The 14,509-nt window shown below is 50.2% G+C and overlaps 1 protein-coding gene across 4 annotated transcripts in view; it reads left to right on the top strand.

The window, feature by feature from the left end:
- OCEL1 (occludin/ELL domain containing 1) overlaps nt 1–7,722 on the top strand; it is a 10,308-nt gene extending 2,586 nt beyond the window's left edge. For 2 of the 4 annotated variants that reach the window (XM_079960633.1, XM_079960635.1), the window contains exons 2-6: nt 1–256; nt 1,606–1,844; nt 3,655–3,829; nt 4,306–4,370; nt 7,195–7,722. The exon at nt 1–256 is cut by the window's left edge. In XM_079960633.1, coding sequence (XP_079816759.1) covers nt 1–256; nt 1,606–1,844; nt 3,655–3,829; nt 4,306–4,370; nt 7,195–7,522 — 1,063 coding nt within the window. In that variant the 3' untranslated portion in view covers nt 7,523–7,722. Of the gene's footprint in view, nt 257–1,605; nt 1,845–3,654; nt 3,830–4,302; nt 4,371–7,194 lie in introns of all 4 variants that reach the window. The other 2 variants (XM_079960634.1, XM_079960636.1) reach the window with 2 other exon arrangements.
- Nucleotides 7,723–14,509: the final 6,787 nt, after the last annotated feature.

Below are 14,509 nucleotides of genomic sequence, written 5' to 3'. Positions count from 1 at the left end.
GTTTGGCCTCAACCTCGTCATGTCCCTCCTATACATGGCTGCTGCAATCGCCTACGTCAACGACGTCAACCGTGGAGGACTCTGCTACTCCGTATTTGCCAACAATCCGCTCGTTGTTGCCTTGTGCCGAGTCGAAGGGGGGCAAGTGGCTGCCATTGCCTTCCTCTTCCTCACCATGCTGCTCTATCTGGTCGGCTCCCTTGTCTGTCTCAGGATGTGGAGACATCAAGCTGCCCAGAAGATCGCAAGAGCTCTGGTAAGACCCCACCATTGGAGAAGGCAATGTTGGCACGCAAGGGCTCCTTAGGACCTCCCCTATAGTCATGGCCTCCAGAACAGTCAAGAGCTGGGGTCAGCAAACCTTTTCAGCAGAGGGCCAGTCTACTGTCCCTAAGACCCTGTGGAGGGACGGACTATATTTTGAAGAAGAAGAAAAATGAACAAATCCCTATGCCCCACAAATAACCCAGAGATGCGTTTTAAATAAAAGCACACATTCTACTCATGTAAAAACACACTGATTCCCGGACTGTCCGTGGGCCAGATTTAGAAGGCGATTGGGCTGGATCCGGCCCCCCGGGCCTTAGTTTCCCTACCCATGGTCAAGAGTTATGACCCACGAGAGAGTTAAAAAAAGGCAGCTGTGTTGAATAAAATATTGGGGGGCAGGTAAGTCCCACCCCACATAATGCATCGCATGACACGGCACACCCACATCATTTGAATAGCAATGCCCATCAAATCTGGGGGGACCTGCCCCTCGGATATTTTATGGGGGGCAAAGGGACCTCGGCTCCTAGGAGTTAGCTGCTCTGTTTGTGTTGAACCTGAATAGCAAGGGGTTGGACTAAATGCCCTTTGGGTTGCCTTCCAGCTCTACAATTCTATGGTTCTATGCTCCAGCTGTGTGTGTGTGTTGCAAAACACAATGGGCAGGATTCACTGAACAAGCCCCATCAGCAGAATCTCGGTGCAAGGACACTTGCACAGTGGGACTTTCCCCCCTCCTCCCCATGCTTCTCCCCACTGAAAATTGGGTAATGGGACAAAAGAGAACCCCTCCCCCAGTACAGCACCCTGGAGGAGGAGAGAGGAATTGTTGCACCTGACCAGCTGAAATTCTCGTGCAGGCGAAATGTTTTGCCATAGTGTGATGTTGAATTCCACCCAGTGGGTTGTCTTTGGTCAAGTCAAACTCCAAAGTAGACTTAAGTCCATTGATTTCAATGGGTCTACTGTGAGTCTCACTTTCACAAAATATCTTCGGCAAGCTGGAATGCAAACTTTGGGGCTGTTTGTTTGTTTGTTTGTTTGTTTGTTTGTTTTAAAATTAGAAAGGCAAACCACCTTGCTGCCGTTCAAACTGCTAGCATGAAGTGGGAACCCCATCAAAGAAAAGGAAGGATGTACCCAGCCTCTTCTAGATTATTTTTCTCATTCATTGGCTAGGGCTGGTGGGAGCTGTAGTCCTGCAACACCTGGGTGGGGACTGCTGGGATACATGGAACAGTCACTGGATTTAATAAAAGGCAGTTTCTTGTGCTCATGACATGTTGAGTCCCTCAACAATATTGATGTCCACAACACTCTCTTTCCCCCTTGAAGGTTGGGCAAATGAACTACGAGCCTCCCTCTCGCCTTGTCTCCTTCCCGTCGTCTCAGCGAAAGCCCGTCCTCTTACGAGGTATGCCTCAGCAAGTCGCAGACCAGGATGAAGTTACTCCCAAAGAGAAAGTTGCAAGACGCGTTGAGTTCTCAGAGAACGGAGGGGACCCAGAGGTGTTAAACTTCGCCATTCCGACGGGTCACCACCCCAAACCTCACATCGTCCCGGATTATGTGTCGTAAGTAAGCAGCAATGGTCCAGGAATGCTCAGGAGGTTTTTCTGCACTCCTATTTGGACAGCGATATCTTAACTTCTGTCGTCTATGTTCCGGGAACCTCTAGGTTAGATTACTGCAATGCTTTATACATAGGGCTGTTTCTGAAGACAGTTCAGAAGCTTCAGTTTGGACTACTGCAATGCGCTCTACGTGGGGCTACCTTTGAAGGTGACCTGGAAACTGCAATTAATCCAGAATGTGGCAGCTAGACTAGTTACTGGGAGTGGCCGCCGGGACCACATAACACCAGTCCTGAGAGATCTGCATTGGCTCCCAGGACATTTCTGAGCACAATTCAAAGTGTTGGTGCTGACCTTGAAAGCCCTAAATGGCCTCGATCCAGTATATCTGAAGGAGCGTCTCCACCCCCATCGTTCAGCCCAGACACTGAGGTCCAGCTCCGAGGGCCTTCTGGAGGTTCCCTCCCTGCGATAAGTGAGGTTACAGGGAACCAGACAGAGGGCCTTCTCGGTAGTGGCGCCCGCCCTGTGGAACGCCCTCCCATCAGAAGAAAAAAGAAAAAAACAACTACCAAACTTTTAGAAGACATCTGAAGGCAGCCCTGTTCAGGGAAGCTTTTAATGTTTAATAGGTTATTGTATTTTAATATTCTGTTGGAAGCCGCCCAGAGTGGCTGGGGAAACTCAGCCAGATGGGCAGGGTATAAATAATAAATTATTATTATTATTATTATTATTATTATTATTATTATTATTATTATTATTATTCAGCTGGTGCAGAATTTGGTGGCCAGGATCCTCACCTGGCCAAGACAGTTTGATCCTAGTCTGACTGCATTGGCTGCCAATGAGCTTCCAGGCCCAATTCAAAGTGCTGATTTTGACCTATAAAGTCTTAAACAGCTCAGGACTGCAATCCCGCAAGGATCGCCTCTCTCCATACGAACGTACCCGGACCCTGAGACCCTCCAACACCCTTCTTTTGGTGCCTGTCCCTCAAAAGATCTAGAGCAGCCTTTCTCAACCTGTGGGTCCCCAGATGTTGTTGAACTACAACTCCCATCACCCCTAGCTAGCAAGGCCAGAGCTCAGGGATGATGGGAGTTGTAGTCCAACAACGTATGGGGACCCACAAGTTGAGAACCACTGCAATAATAATAATAATAATAATAATAATAATAATAATAATAATAAATTTATTTATACCCTGCCCTCCCCAGCCAAGGCCGGGCTCAGGGCAGCTAACAACCAATAATAAAAACAAGTTGAATGAATACAACTTAAAAACAACATTAAAATACAACATTAAAATATTAAAATGCAGCCTCATCACAGGAGGAGAAGGGAAAAAAGAAAGAGGGGGAGGGAATCAAATTGGCTCCAAGCCAAAGGCCAGGCGAAACAACTCTGTCTTACAGGCCCTAGGGAAAGAAATCAGATCCTGCAGGGCCCTGGTCTCATGAGGCAGAGCGTTCCACCAGGCCAGAGGTCTAGAGGGTGGCAACACGATAACAGGGTCTTTTCTGCAGTGGCTCCCCACTTGTGGAATGCTCTTCCCAGGGAGGTTCACCTGGTGCCTTCATTATATATTCTTAGGTGCCTGGCAAAAACGTTCCTCTTCAACCAGGCCAAAGGGAATTGCGCTCATTCATTTCACTGGGTCTCCTCTGACTGAGTTGGACACAATACATTGAAGTTAACAGGCCCAAGTGAATTGTGTTCATTCATTTCAGTGGGTCTACTCTGAGTCTGGCTTTAATTCTCCTCCCCACTTCTTTTCTCCTTCTTGACTTTTTGCTGCACGGCGTAGAAAGTACCCAGCCATCAGAAGCAGGGATGAGCGTGAAAAATACAAGGCTGTTTTCAATGACCAGTATGCAGAATACAAGGAGCTGTATGATGAAGTCCGCACAGCGCTGGGAAAATTCAAGGAACTGGAGGCGATGCTCTCCAAGCTTCCTCGCCACTATCAGAACCAGAAGGTAGTTGTTAATACACATTGATGCATTATATATATATATATATATATATATATATATATATATATACATACACACAACAAACCTTAACCAGGCATTAAGTTTGCAAAGTACCGGTACGTTGAACAACAACCCCTTTCTGAATTTTGCAATGCAGTTCTCCAGGCAAATAATGAGGACAGAAGTATATCTACTGGAGCAAAACATCCATGAAAATGAATTTATTAATGAAGATAACGTACTGCAAGTGCATTGTATTGGTGGAAATGTGCATAGGAGGAGAAATTGCATGCAAACTTTGCACTTAAATGATGGCGAACTTTCATGAAGTTTAAAATATATATATATATATATATATGCACCTTGTTGTTGCAAATGTGGAGAGCTGAATTTAAGTTTGTGGAGGGGAAGAAAAACCAAAAGTGAGAGATCCGTCCATCCTCAGTGAGGGGTTTTAAATATTTCTCTTTTCTCTGCAGGAGGAAAGCCGGGTTTCCACTGTTTGGAGAGATTACCAAAGCAAGAAGGAGGTAAATAAAAGTCAGAAGTGAGTGTCGTTTGAAGATTTCCCTAAGGCTGCAAATGGATCCCTAACTCCTATTTAAAGCCGTCTCACACCACTTTAAACAGCAAAGGCTTCCCTCAAAGTATCCAGAGAACCAGTTGTGGCAGCAGGTTTCCTGAGCCCAGCACACCGTATGCCAATGGTGCTGCCTGCCAAGTACCAAAGCATTAGTGTTTTCTCCACCTTTTGTTTTATAACTTTCTTTTTGAATGTCTAATTAATATAGGCAAGGGACACAGGTGGCGCTGTGGGTTAAACCACAGAGCCTAGGACTTCCTGATCAGAAGGTCAGCAGTTCGAATCCCCGCGACGGGGTGAGCTCCCGTTGCTCGGTCCCTGCTCCTGCCAACCTAGCAGTTCAAAAGCACGTCCAAGTGCAAGTAGATAAATAGGTACCACTCTGGCGGGAAGGTAAACGACGTTTCCGTGCGCTGCTCTGGTTCGCCAGAAGTGGCTTAGTCATGCTGACCACATGACCCGGAAGCTGTCTGCGGACAAACGCCGACTCCCTCGGCCTATAGAGTGAGATGAGCGCCACAACCCCAGAGTCGGTCACGACTGGACCTCATGGTCAGGGGTCCCTTTACTTTACCTTTAAAATTGTAGAGTTGGAAGGGACACCAAGGGTCATCCAGACCAGCCCCCTGCAATGCAGTAATCTCAGCTAAAGCATCCCTGATAGATGACCAACCGCATTAAAAACCTCCAAGGAGTCTGCCACCATCCAAAGTAAACCGTCCCATTGTCGAACAGCTCATACCACCAGAAAGTTCTTCCAGATTTTTATTTGGAATCTCCTTTCTCGTAACTTGAACCCATTGGCTCAGGTCCTTCCCTCCAAGAGAAAGCAAGCTTTTTCCATCTTCCACGGGACAGCCCTTCAGGTATTTGATTGAAAGATAATAATCGTAGAATTGGAAGGGGCCACGAGGGTCATCAAGGCCAGCCTCCCGCAATGTAGGAATCTTTTGCCCAATGTGGGGCTCAAACCCACAACAACTGAGTTTAAGAGACTCGTGCTCTACTGACTGAGCTATCAGTTTGGGGCCCCTGCTGGAACGGGGCCCTGTACATGTGTACATTCCTCCCTGTCAGCAGCCCTGGTGGGAACTGTAAGTTGGTCAGGATGCTGAGATTTGCTAGGAGACACCTCATTTCTGTTAGAATTCCTGCTCCATGATTGCAGTCATGGGATTGTTGTCTATCACATGACGGTGTATGTTTTGACTCCACAAAGTGGGAAGTGACGGAGACAGGATGTTTGTGTTCCTGTGTTCCGTGAAGTGGGACTATTGTCCTTTGTTCTTTTTCTCTTTGCTGTCTGATGCGCGAGAGAGAGGGAGCCATGTTGCAGTGCTCCGTGTAAATAAAGTAGATTAGCCAAAATGCTGAGTTGCTGAGGTCTGTCACGCAAGGTGTGCAAACTCTGTGGATCCCTAAGTGTGCTGATGTCTGTTAGCATCAGTCGCTGTGATGTTCGGGAAGAAGCAGTGGCGTAGCGTGGGGGGTGCAGGGGGGCCCGGCCGCACCGGGCGCAACATCTGGGGGTTAGGGGGCGCAAATCCACGGGTTAGGGGGTGCAAATTACTTGCGTTGCCCCGGGTGCTGACAACCCACGCTACGCCACTGGGAAGAAGAAAGCTATTGAAGCTCCCGAACGAAAGACCAAGAGGGAGAGAACATGCCAGTCGCGCATGTGTCTCTACCAGGGTCCTACTCGAGTGTAGGACAAGCTCCTGACAACTTCTCCTCCCAGAGCTACAATTCCCATAGTGGTTTAACAGTCAATCCCACTTTCCCAGGCAACGCTGGGAATTGTAGCTCTGTGAGAGGACTCTGACCCAACTGCAGTTCACAGGATTATTTTTTTTTGGGGGGGGGGGGAACATGAGTACGAGCTGCCCGAGGGAAGAGGCTGGCAGCAGCAGCCATGGAGAGAGAAGCAAGGGGTGCTCCCTTGCAGCCGCAGCTTTCTCATCCTCCTCCCCAAGCCCGGCACTGGTGGGGGAAATAATAATAATAATTTTTAAAAAATTATTTATACCCTGCCCTTCCCAGTTCAGAAAACGGGGCTCAGAGCGGCTAACAACAAATTTAAAACACTTAATTGATGCAACAAAAAAACAGCATAAAATACGGTATAAAACACGAATAACAATAAATTCAGAATTCGAAAATCAATTTAGGGGGGAAATCCATCCAATAAACATTAGACGATCACCAGGGCTAGCTGGCTAAGTTAGTCCTATTTGGGCCAGCGAGGAGACCAGGGGAGAATTAGCTGTGGGATCCGAGAACGGGTAATCTTCATAAAAAGGGGAGCGGGAGGGAAGGAAGGGGAATAAAAGATCAGGCTAAGTTCAAATTGAAAGCCAGGCGGAATAGCTCTGTTTTACAGGCCCTGTGGAAGGAGGTTAAATCTTGCAGGGCCCTGGTCTCCTGGGACAGAGCATTCCACCAGGTCGGAGCCATCACTGAGAAGGCCCTGGCCCTGGGGGAGGATAGTTTGACTTCCTTAGGGCCCGGGACCTCTAAACTATGGTTATTCATGGACCTTAAGGTCCTCTGCAGGGCAGACCAGGAGAGGCGGTCTCATAAATATGAGAACCCTAAGCCACAAATGTGGCTTTAAAGGTCAAAATCAGCACCTTAAACCTGACATTCTGGGATCAAATCAGGAGTCGGGATGGCTTTCGTAACTCCGGCACCATCCCTGGAAAACTGGGTGGGTATTTGGTTCACACTGCAAATGCATTTTGACGTCTTTCCGTTTCCCCCATCTCTCTGCCTACCCTGCAAATTTCAGGACCCGGCATTCCTGGAGAAGCAAGAGCGCTGCGAATACCTCAAGAGGAAGCTCACCCACATCAAGGCACAGATCCAAGCCTACGACCAGAAGACCAGCGAGGGCTCTGTGTACTTCTAAAGAGTGTGTGAAGATGCCTACTGGTTGCATCTTCGACTTGGAGTTTCTTCTGCAAGGAAACAGCAGCATCCCTTGGGTGTTCTGTGTTTTTTTTACAGGGGTGCTCCAGGTCTTCTCCTTGGTCTCTTGCAAAATCCCTGGACACCCCACGAAACTCCACAAGGAGGAACACGGGCTGAACTGGTTAGCGCTCCTAAGTTTTTGCTGAAAAATAAAAAAAATGAGCACCTGCTCTGAGGTTTTCCAAATAGGATGGCAATTTAATTTGGCCTTTAATTTGAATTCAGCCTGATCTTTTATTTCCTTTCTCTTCCCTCCTCCTCCCCTTTTTGTGAAGATCGCCCGCTCTGAGACCCCACAGCTAATTCTCCCCTGGCCTCCTCGCTGGCCCAAGTAGGACCAATTCAGCCAGCTTGTTAGATGCATTTCCCCTAAATTGATTTCTGAACTTTGAATTTTATTGCTATTCATGTTTTTATACTGTATTTTATGCTACTTTTACATTTAAGTGTTTTTAATTTGTTGTTAGCTGCCCTGAGCCCGGTTTTTGAACCGGGAAGGGTGGGGTATAAATAAATAAAAATTATTATTATTATTATTATTATTATTATTATTATTATTATTATTTCTGGGGATCATAGAATCGTAGAGTTGGAAGGGACCCCAAAGGTCATCCAGTCCAACCCCAATGCAACGATTTCTGCTAGAGCATCCATGAAAGATAACGCCATCCAACCTCTGCTTAAAAACCTTCAAGGAAGGTAAGGTAAAAGGTACGGCACCCCTGGATGGTCAAGTCCAGTCAAAGGTGACTATGGGGTGAGGTGCTCATCTCACTTTTCAGGCAAAGGGAGCCGGCATTTGTCCACAGAAAGCTTTCTGGGTCATATGGCTAGCATGACTAAACCGCTACTGGAGACTCCAGAAAAGAGTCCATTCCTGAGGGAGTCTGGTCCATTGTCAAACAGATCTTACTATCAGCTGTGAGAATATTATTAGCGAAGAATTGGAAGAAACAAAATTTACCAGCAGTCGAAGAATGGCAGAGGAAGATGATGGACTATATGGAACTTGCCGAAGTGACCGGGAGACTCTGGGACCAGAGAGAAGAGACGGTGGAAGAAGATTGGAAGAAGTTTAAAGAATATTTGAAAAAATATGTTAATATTTAAATTTTAGAATAGCTTTGGAAGTGGACATAGGCTGTAGGGTTAGAAGTAGAAGATAGTGTATTTTAAAATAGTACTATTTGTAAGAGATAAAATGTGAAGGTTTTTATGGTAAAAGTGTGATTAAAAAATGTTTTAAAATTATGATATATGAAACTGCTAAAGATGAGGTGGGGACGCGGGTGGTGCTGTGGGTTAAACCACAGAGACTAGGACTTGCCGATCGGAAGGTTGGCGGTTCGAATCCCTGTGACAGGGTGAGCTCCCGTTGCTCGGTCCCTGCTCCTGCCAACCTAGCAGTTCAAAAGCACGTCAAAGTGCAAGTAGATAAATAGGTACCGCTCCGGCGGGAAGGTAAACAGCGTTTCCGTGCGCTGCTCTGGTTCGCCAGAAGTGGCTTAGTCATGCTGGCCACATGACCCAGAAGCTGTACGCCGGCTCCCTCGGCCAGTAAAGCGAGATGAGCGCCACAACCCCGGAGTCGGCCTCGACTGGACCTAATGGTCAGGGGTCCCTTTACCTTTAAAGATGAGGTAAAGAATGTTTAGGAAAAATAAGGATAAAACAAGAATTTGTTTGTATTGTTTGTTTTTCTGCTTGTGTGGTTTAGTTGTATTATAAAATGAATAAAAAATTGTGGGTGGGGGAAACAGCTCTTACTATCAGAAGGTTCCGTTTAGTGGGAATCTCCATTCTTGTAATTTGAAGCCGCGGGTTCGAGTCCTACCCTCCGGGGCAGGAGAAAAGCTTGCTCCCTCTTCCACGTGGCAGCCCTTGAGATATCTGAAGATGGCTTTCCTATCTCCTCTCAGTCTCCCCTTTTCCAAGCTGAACACCCCCAGCTCTTCAACCCTTCCTCATCACGCTTGGTGATGATCACGCACGATCGCTTTGCCTCCTCTGTACACCTTCCAGCTTGCCAACATCCTTCTTAAATCATGGCGCAGTATGTGATTCAGAACCGAGAGGACTAGCATCTTTATTTGTTGGGGCTTTGTTTTGAAGGGAAGGTTTGGCTGGCAACTGTTACTGTCAGAGCCACCCTGGGTCCCAGCTCACAAGAGACCAAAGTCCAGTCCAAGTTATATACAAAAGGTTTTATTGAAGATCATTGTCGTCATTACATCCAAACTCCGTGGCTCCACATCTGTTACCCTTAGATGTTAGAAGTCCCCTCTGAGTCCGTCCCTCCCCTGCACCAATTTAAGAGGCTTGTGCTGCTCCACCTTTTCCTCTCCTTCCTTTTCCGCAGGGTCTTCCTGCCCCCCTGTGTTCCCTCTTTCCGGGACTCCCCAGAGGCTGAGTCTTCTCCTGCCTGCTGCCCCCTCCTTCGTGCTTTAGCACCAGGCTCCTCCCCAGAGCTCTCCCCACTTCCGCGCGCCTCCACATTTGAACTTGGCGCGCGTACGTTGCTCCTGACCTTCCTTTCAACAGCCACACTGCTCCCGGTACTGCTTTCCGCCCCTTCCGGCAGGACGTCTTGCCCCGATCTCCTTCCCCCCTCTGCTCCTTGTTCTGTTCCTCCCGACACACTGGTAACTCCACCCTCTTCACTCCGTTCCGGTGGAGAAGCAGGTCTCGATCTCCAACTCCCACTGGCGGTTCCCCCTACGTTTCCCTGCTCCTGACTGCTTCCCCCTTGGGCTCCCCTTGGCTTGACCAGGGGGGCTCCCTTTTGGGAATCCTCCGATTCACTGGACGGACTCATGGACCATCTCGGGTCATTGTCGTCCTCTTCCTCGTCAGGCTGGAATCCTTCTCCCTCACTCTCGGTCTCCTCCCTCCTCTGCGCCTCTCTCCCTGAACCCCTGACATCCATCCCCCCCTCGAAGCCCCCCCTTCCCCCCTCCCCCCCATCGGGTGCGGGTTGTGGGAACTGCAGCTCCTCGGAGGTAGATGCAGGATACAGTTCGGCTACGTCCATGACCTCTGCTGGCAGCTCGGTGTACGTGTGTTCGAATTCGGGTTCTTCACCCAAAATGTTCGCAGTTCCCTCTTCCATTGCTACTTCGTCTGGTGCTGCCGGCCAAGGCCCCTTCAGCCATTTCTTGCGCCAGGCTTCCTCTGGTTGCTCATCCCACCAATAAGAGGGCTCTGTGTCCACCCCCGAACACGATCCCCTGGGCGAGTTTGAGTTCGGCGTTCTTTCCTCGGCTGAAGAAAAGCCGTGGAAAGTGCTGCCTGAACATGTGGGGGTAAAGAGCCAGTCATCGAAGTACTCGGCTGGCATGGGTCTATGTGGGAAAAGGGCATGGAACTCGTCCTTTAAAAGAGGTTCGTCTAAAGCGTAGTCCGGCACCCACCCACTGGCACTGACTGGTGCACCCTCTCTGACTAGAAAGTATTCTATTCCCTCTTCCCCCCATCTCGAGTCCAGGATCTCTGTGACTTCGTTGAGTGGTTCGACCCTAGGCGATCCCTCCCTCCTAGGTGACTCTGTGCGTGGCTGCGGTACTGTTTCAGACTCCTGAAACCTGTGCGGGGCCTTGTAGGGAGTGAGCACCGACCTATGAAAAACCGGGTGGACTCTGGAACCTTCGGGGAGGGCCAGTCGAAAAGCCACGGGGTTGATCTTAGCCTCCACCTGGTATGGTCCTAGCTGCCTGTGCCCTAGCTTCTTCTTGGCCAACGACTTGGTTGGCATCGCCTGGGCCGCTAACCACACCCAGTCCCCCACCTGGATGTCCTCTCCCACTCTTCTGCCTTTGTCTGCCTGCACCTTATATGCTTGTTTGGCTAGCTCCAAATGTCTCCGCAGCTCCTCGTGCACCTCTTGTAGTTCTGCAGCGAACTGGTCGGCCTCTTGCGGCTCCCCCTCTCTTGGTGCTACGAACCCCGGGAAGGTCCTGGGATGACGTCCATTGTTCGCGAAGAACGGCGTCACCCCCGTCGACGCATGCTTCGTGTTGTTGTAGGCAAACTCCGCCATCGGTAGGTAGTCCACCCAAGCTGTGGGTCGCTGATTTGCATAACATCTCAGGTACTGCTGCATGATCGCGTTGACCCTCTCGGCCTGGCCGTTGGTTTGTGGATGTCTTGCCGACGCTAGGTTGATCTTGACGCGCAGGATACCTAGGAGCTTCTGCCAAAAATTGGAAATAAACTGGCGCCCCCTGTCGGACAGGATGGCCCGCGGCAGCCCATGCGCCCGGAACACGTGGTCGATGAAGAGCTTGGCGGTCTGTTCCGCCGTCGCCACCTTCGCGCAGGGAATGAAGTGCGCCATCTTGGTGAACAAGTCCACCACCACCAGTACCGCCGTCTTGCCTCTGGAACTGGGCAGGTCAGTGACGAAGTCCAGCGCCACCCTCTCCCACGGTTGCTGTGGTGTTTCCAGTGGTTCCAGCAAGCCCGCCGGCTTCTGGTGTACTGGCTTGGACCTCTGACAAGTGTCACATCTGGCGACGTACTCCGCTACTTCTCCTCGCATCTGGGGCCACCAAAAGTCCCTGGCCACCAGTTCTATTGTCTTCTCCCTGCCGAAATGGCCCGCACTGGGAGCGTCGTGCAACTGCTGCAGAACCTTTGCTCGGAGCTCGTCGCTCGGCACGTAGAGGGCACCCTTGTGAGTTAACAGTCCGTCGCGTAACTGGAACTCATCGTCTCTCAGCGAACCCCTACGCAGCTCCTCTATTTTGGATTGTGCAAACTGATCTACCTGCAACGCGCGTCGCACTGCGTCCAGGTCGACAGCGATGGCAGCGCACGCCCACGCCTGCGGTGCAAAAATGTGCCTGGCTGCTATTGGCGCCGCTTCCTCAAGATATTGCGGTTTCCTGGAGAGCGCATCGGCTATAACGTTGGAGTCCCCTGGGACGTACTCTATCCTGAAGTCGAAATCCGCGAAGAACTCTGCCCAGCGCATGTGTCTTTGGCTCTGGAGTTTCGCCGTGCGCCAATACTCTAAATTCTTGTGATCCGTGCGGACCTGCACTGTGTGCTTGGCTCCAATGAGGAAATGTCGCCACGCTTTGAACGCTGCGTGAATGGCTAACAGCTCCCTGTCCCATATGGTGTAGTTTTGCTCCGCTTTGCTGAGCTTTCTGGAGTAAAAGGCACCGGGTCTCCAGTTTCCATGTGGATCTTCTTGCAGGAGTACGGCTCCAACCGCTCTGTCTGACGCGTCGGTCTCTACTCGTATGGGCTTGCCTGGATTCACGTGCAGCAGCTGCTCCTCGGAGGCGAAAAGGCTTTTAAGCTTCTGAAAAGAGCGCTCCGCCTGTTCCGTCCACACGAACCTCTTTTTCTTGGAACTGAGAGTGTCCGTGATCGCTGCCGTCTCCTTTGCAAAACCTCTGATGAATTTGCGGTAGAAGTTGGCGAAGCCGATGAATCTTTGGACTTCCTTCCGATTGCGAGGGCTCTTCCAGTCCAACACCGCGCGGACCTTGGCGCTGTCCATGGCCAGCCCCTTGTCGGACAGCTTGTAGCCTAGGAAATCCACGTCCGTCACATCAAACTGGCACTTCTCTAACTTGGCGTAGAGCTTGTTCTCCCGTAGTCTCTGCAGGACTTCCTTTACGTCCTTCTCATGGGCCTCCTCCGTTTCCGAAAAGATCAGGATGTCGTCGAGGAAACACACGCATTTCTTGTATAGAAGTCCCGCTAGCACGTGATGCATAAATGCTTGAAAGACGTGAGATCCATTTTGGAGACCAAATGGCATCACTCTGTATTCGTACGTGCCCAGAGGCGTGAACATGGCCGTCTTCCACTCATCGCCCTCCCGGATGCGTATGAGGTTATACGCTCCACGCAGATCCAATTTGGTGAAGATCTTCCCCTTCCTTACGGTTGCCAGGAGATCATCTATCTTGGGCATGGGGAAGGCCTTGGGTTTGGTCTTACTGTTTATGAATCGATAGTCCACAATGAGTCTTTTTTGGGGCGTGTCCTTTTTCTTTACAAAGAAAACAGGACTGCCCCCCACCGCTTTCGATTCTCGGATGAATCCGCGCTTCAAATTGTGCTCTATGAACTCCCTGAGTTCTTGCATCTCGTCCTCAGACATGGAATACAGCTTTGCAGTCGGCAACTGCGCCCCTGGCACCAGGTCGATGGCACAATCATAAGGCCTGTGGGGCGGCAACTGGTCAGCTTCCTTCTCGCAGAAAACCTCCAGGAACCCCTCGTACTTGCGGGGTACTGCCTGCACCATGCCAAGTTGCAACTGCTGCTCAGCTCCCTCCTCCTGGCTGGACTGGATGCAATGTTGAGCACAGTACGATGAGCAAAAGGTGATCTGCCGTTGGTACCACGCTACAGCAGGACTGTGTCTCTCCAGCCAACTCATGCCTAATACTATAGGCGTGTCTGAAAGGCGGGTGACATTGAAGCTGATGACTTCTCGATGATTTCCAATCCTCATCACCATGGGAGGCGTCTGTTGCACAACTTGTCCTCCTAGCAATTTCCTGCCATCCACCGTGACTACGTTCAGAGGTGTTGTCGCTGGCAGAAGCGCTATGCGATGCTGCTTGACAAAGTGCGTCCCCACAAAATCTGCGTTGCTCCCAGAATCAATCGTGATGGGGACTTCCAGGGTGGTTCCATTCGGCAACTGAAGTGTTGCAGTGAGCTGCACCGCTGGCTTGGGTGGTAAAGGGTCTGTGCGTTGCAAAAGCGCTGGGGACTGCTCTACAGATTCGCCTGGCTGAGCCCCAGCAGCTCTGCTTCCAGCCAGGCACTGTCGTTTCCCTGAGGTTGCTCTGCTTGCATCATTTCTGCTGCAACAGTTGCTAAAGCTGCAGTGTGTTTCTGCAGCCTCTGGGGACACTCTTTCGCCATGTGCTGTGCACTGTCGCAAATGTAACACTTCCTGGTCCCTCTAGGAGGCTGTGCCTTTACTGCACCGGAAGCTGGGGCTCTGGCTGTTGCTTGAGCCTTAGCACCACCAAGTTCCACGGGCTCCTCCCCCTGCCTTCCCAGTGGCGAAGGATGTGACTGACTGAACTCCCTGGGGATGAAAGAAGACGTCCTCGCTGGTGGACGCACCTGACGTTCTTCCTCAGTGTGCCAAGGACGTC

This window comes from Podarcis cretensis, assembly GCF_951804945.1.
Source record: "Podarcis cretensis genome assembly, chromosome: 18".
NCBI classification, from domain to species: domain Eukaryota; kingdom Metazoa; phylum Chordata; class Lepidosauria; order Squamata; family Lacertidae; genus Podarcis; species Podarcis cretensis.
The sequence above is the reverse complement of the archived record's forward strand: the minus strand, read 5'-3'. Positions and strand labels throughout refer to the sequence as shown.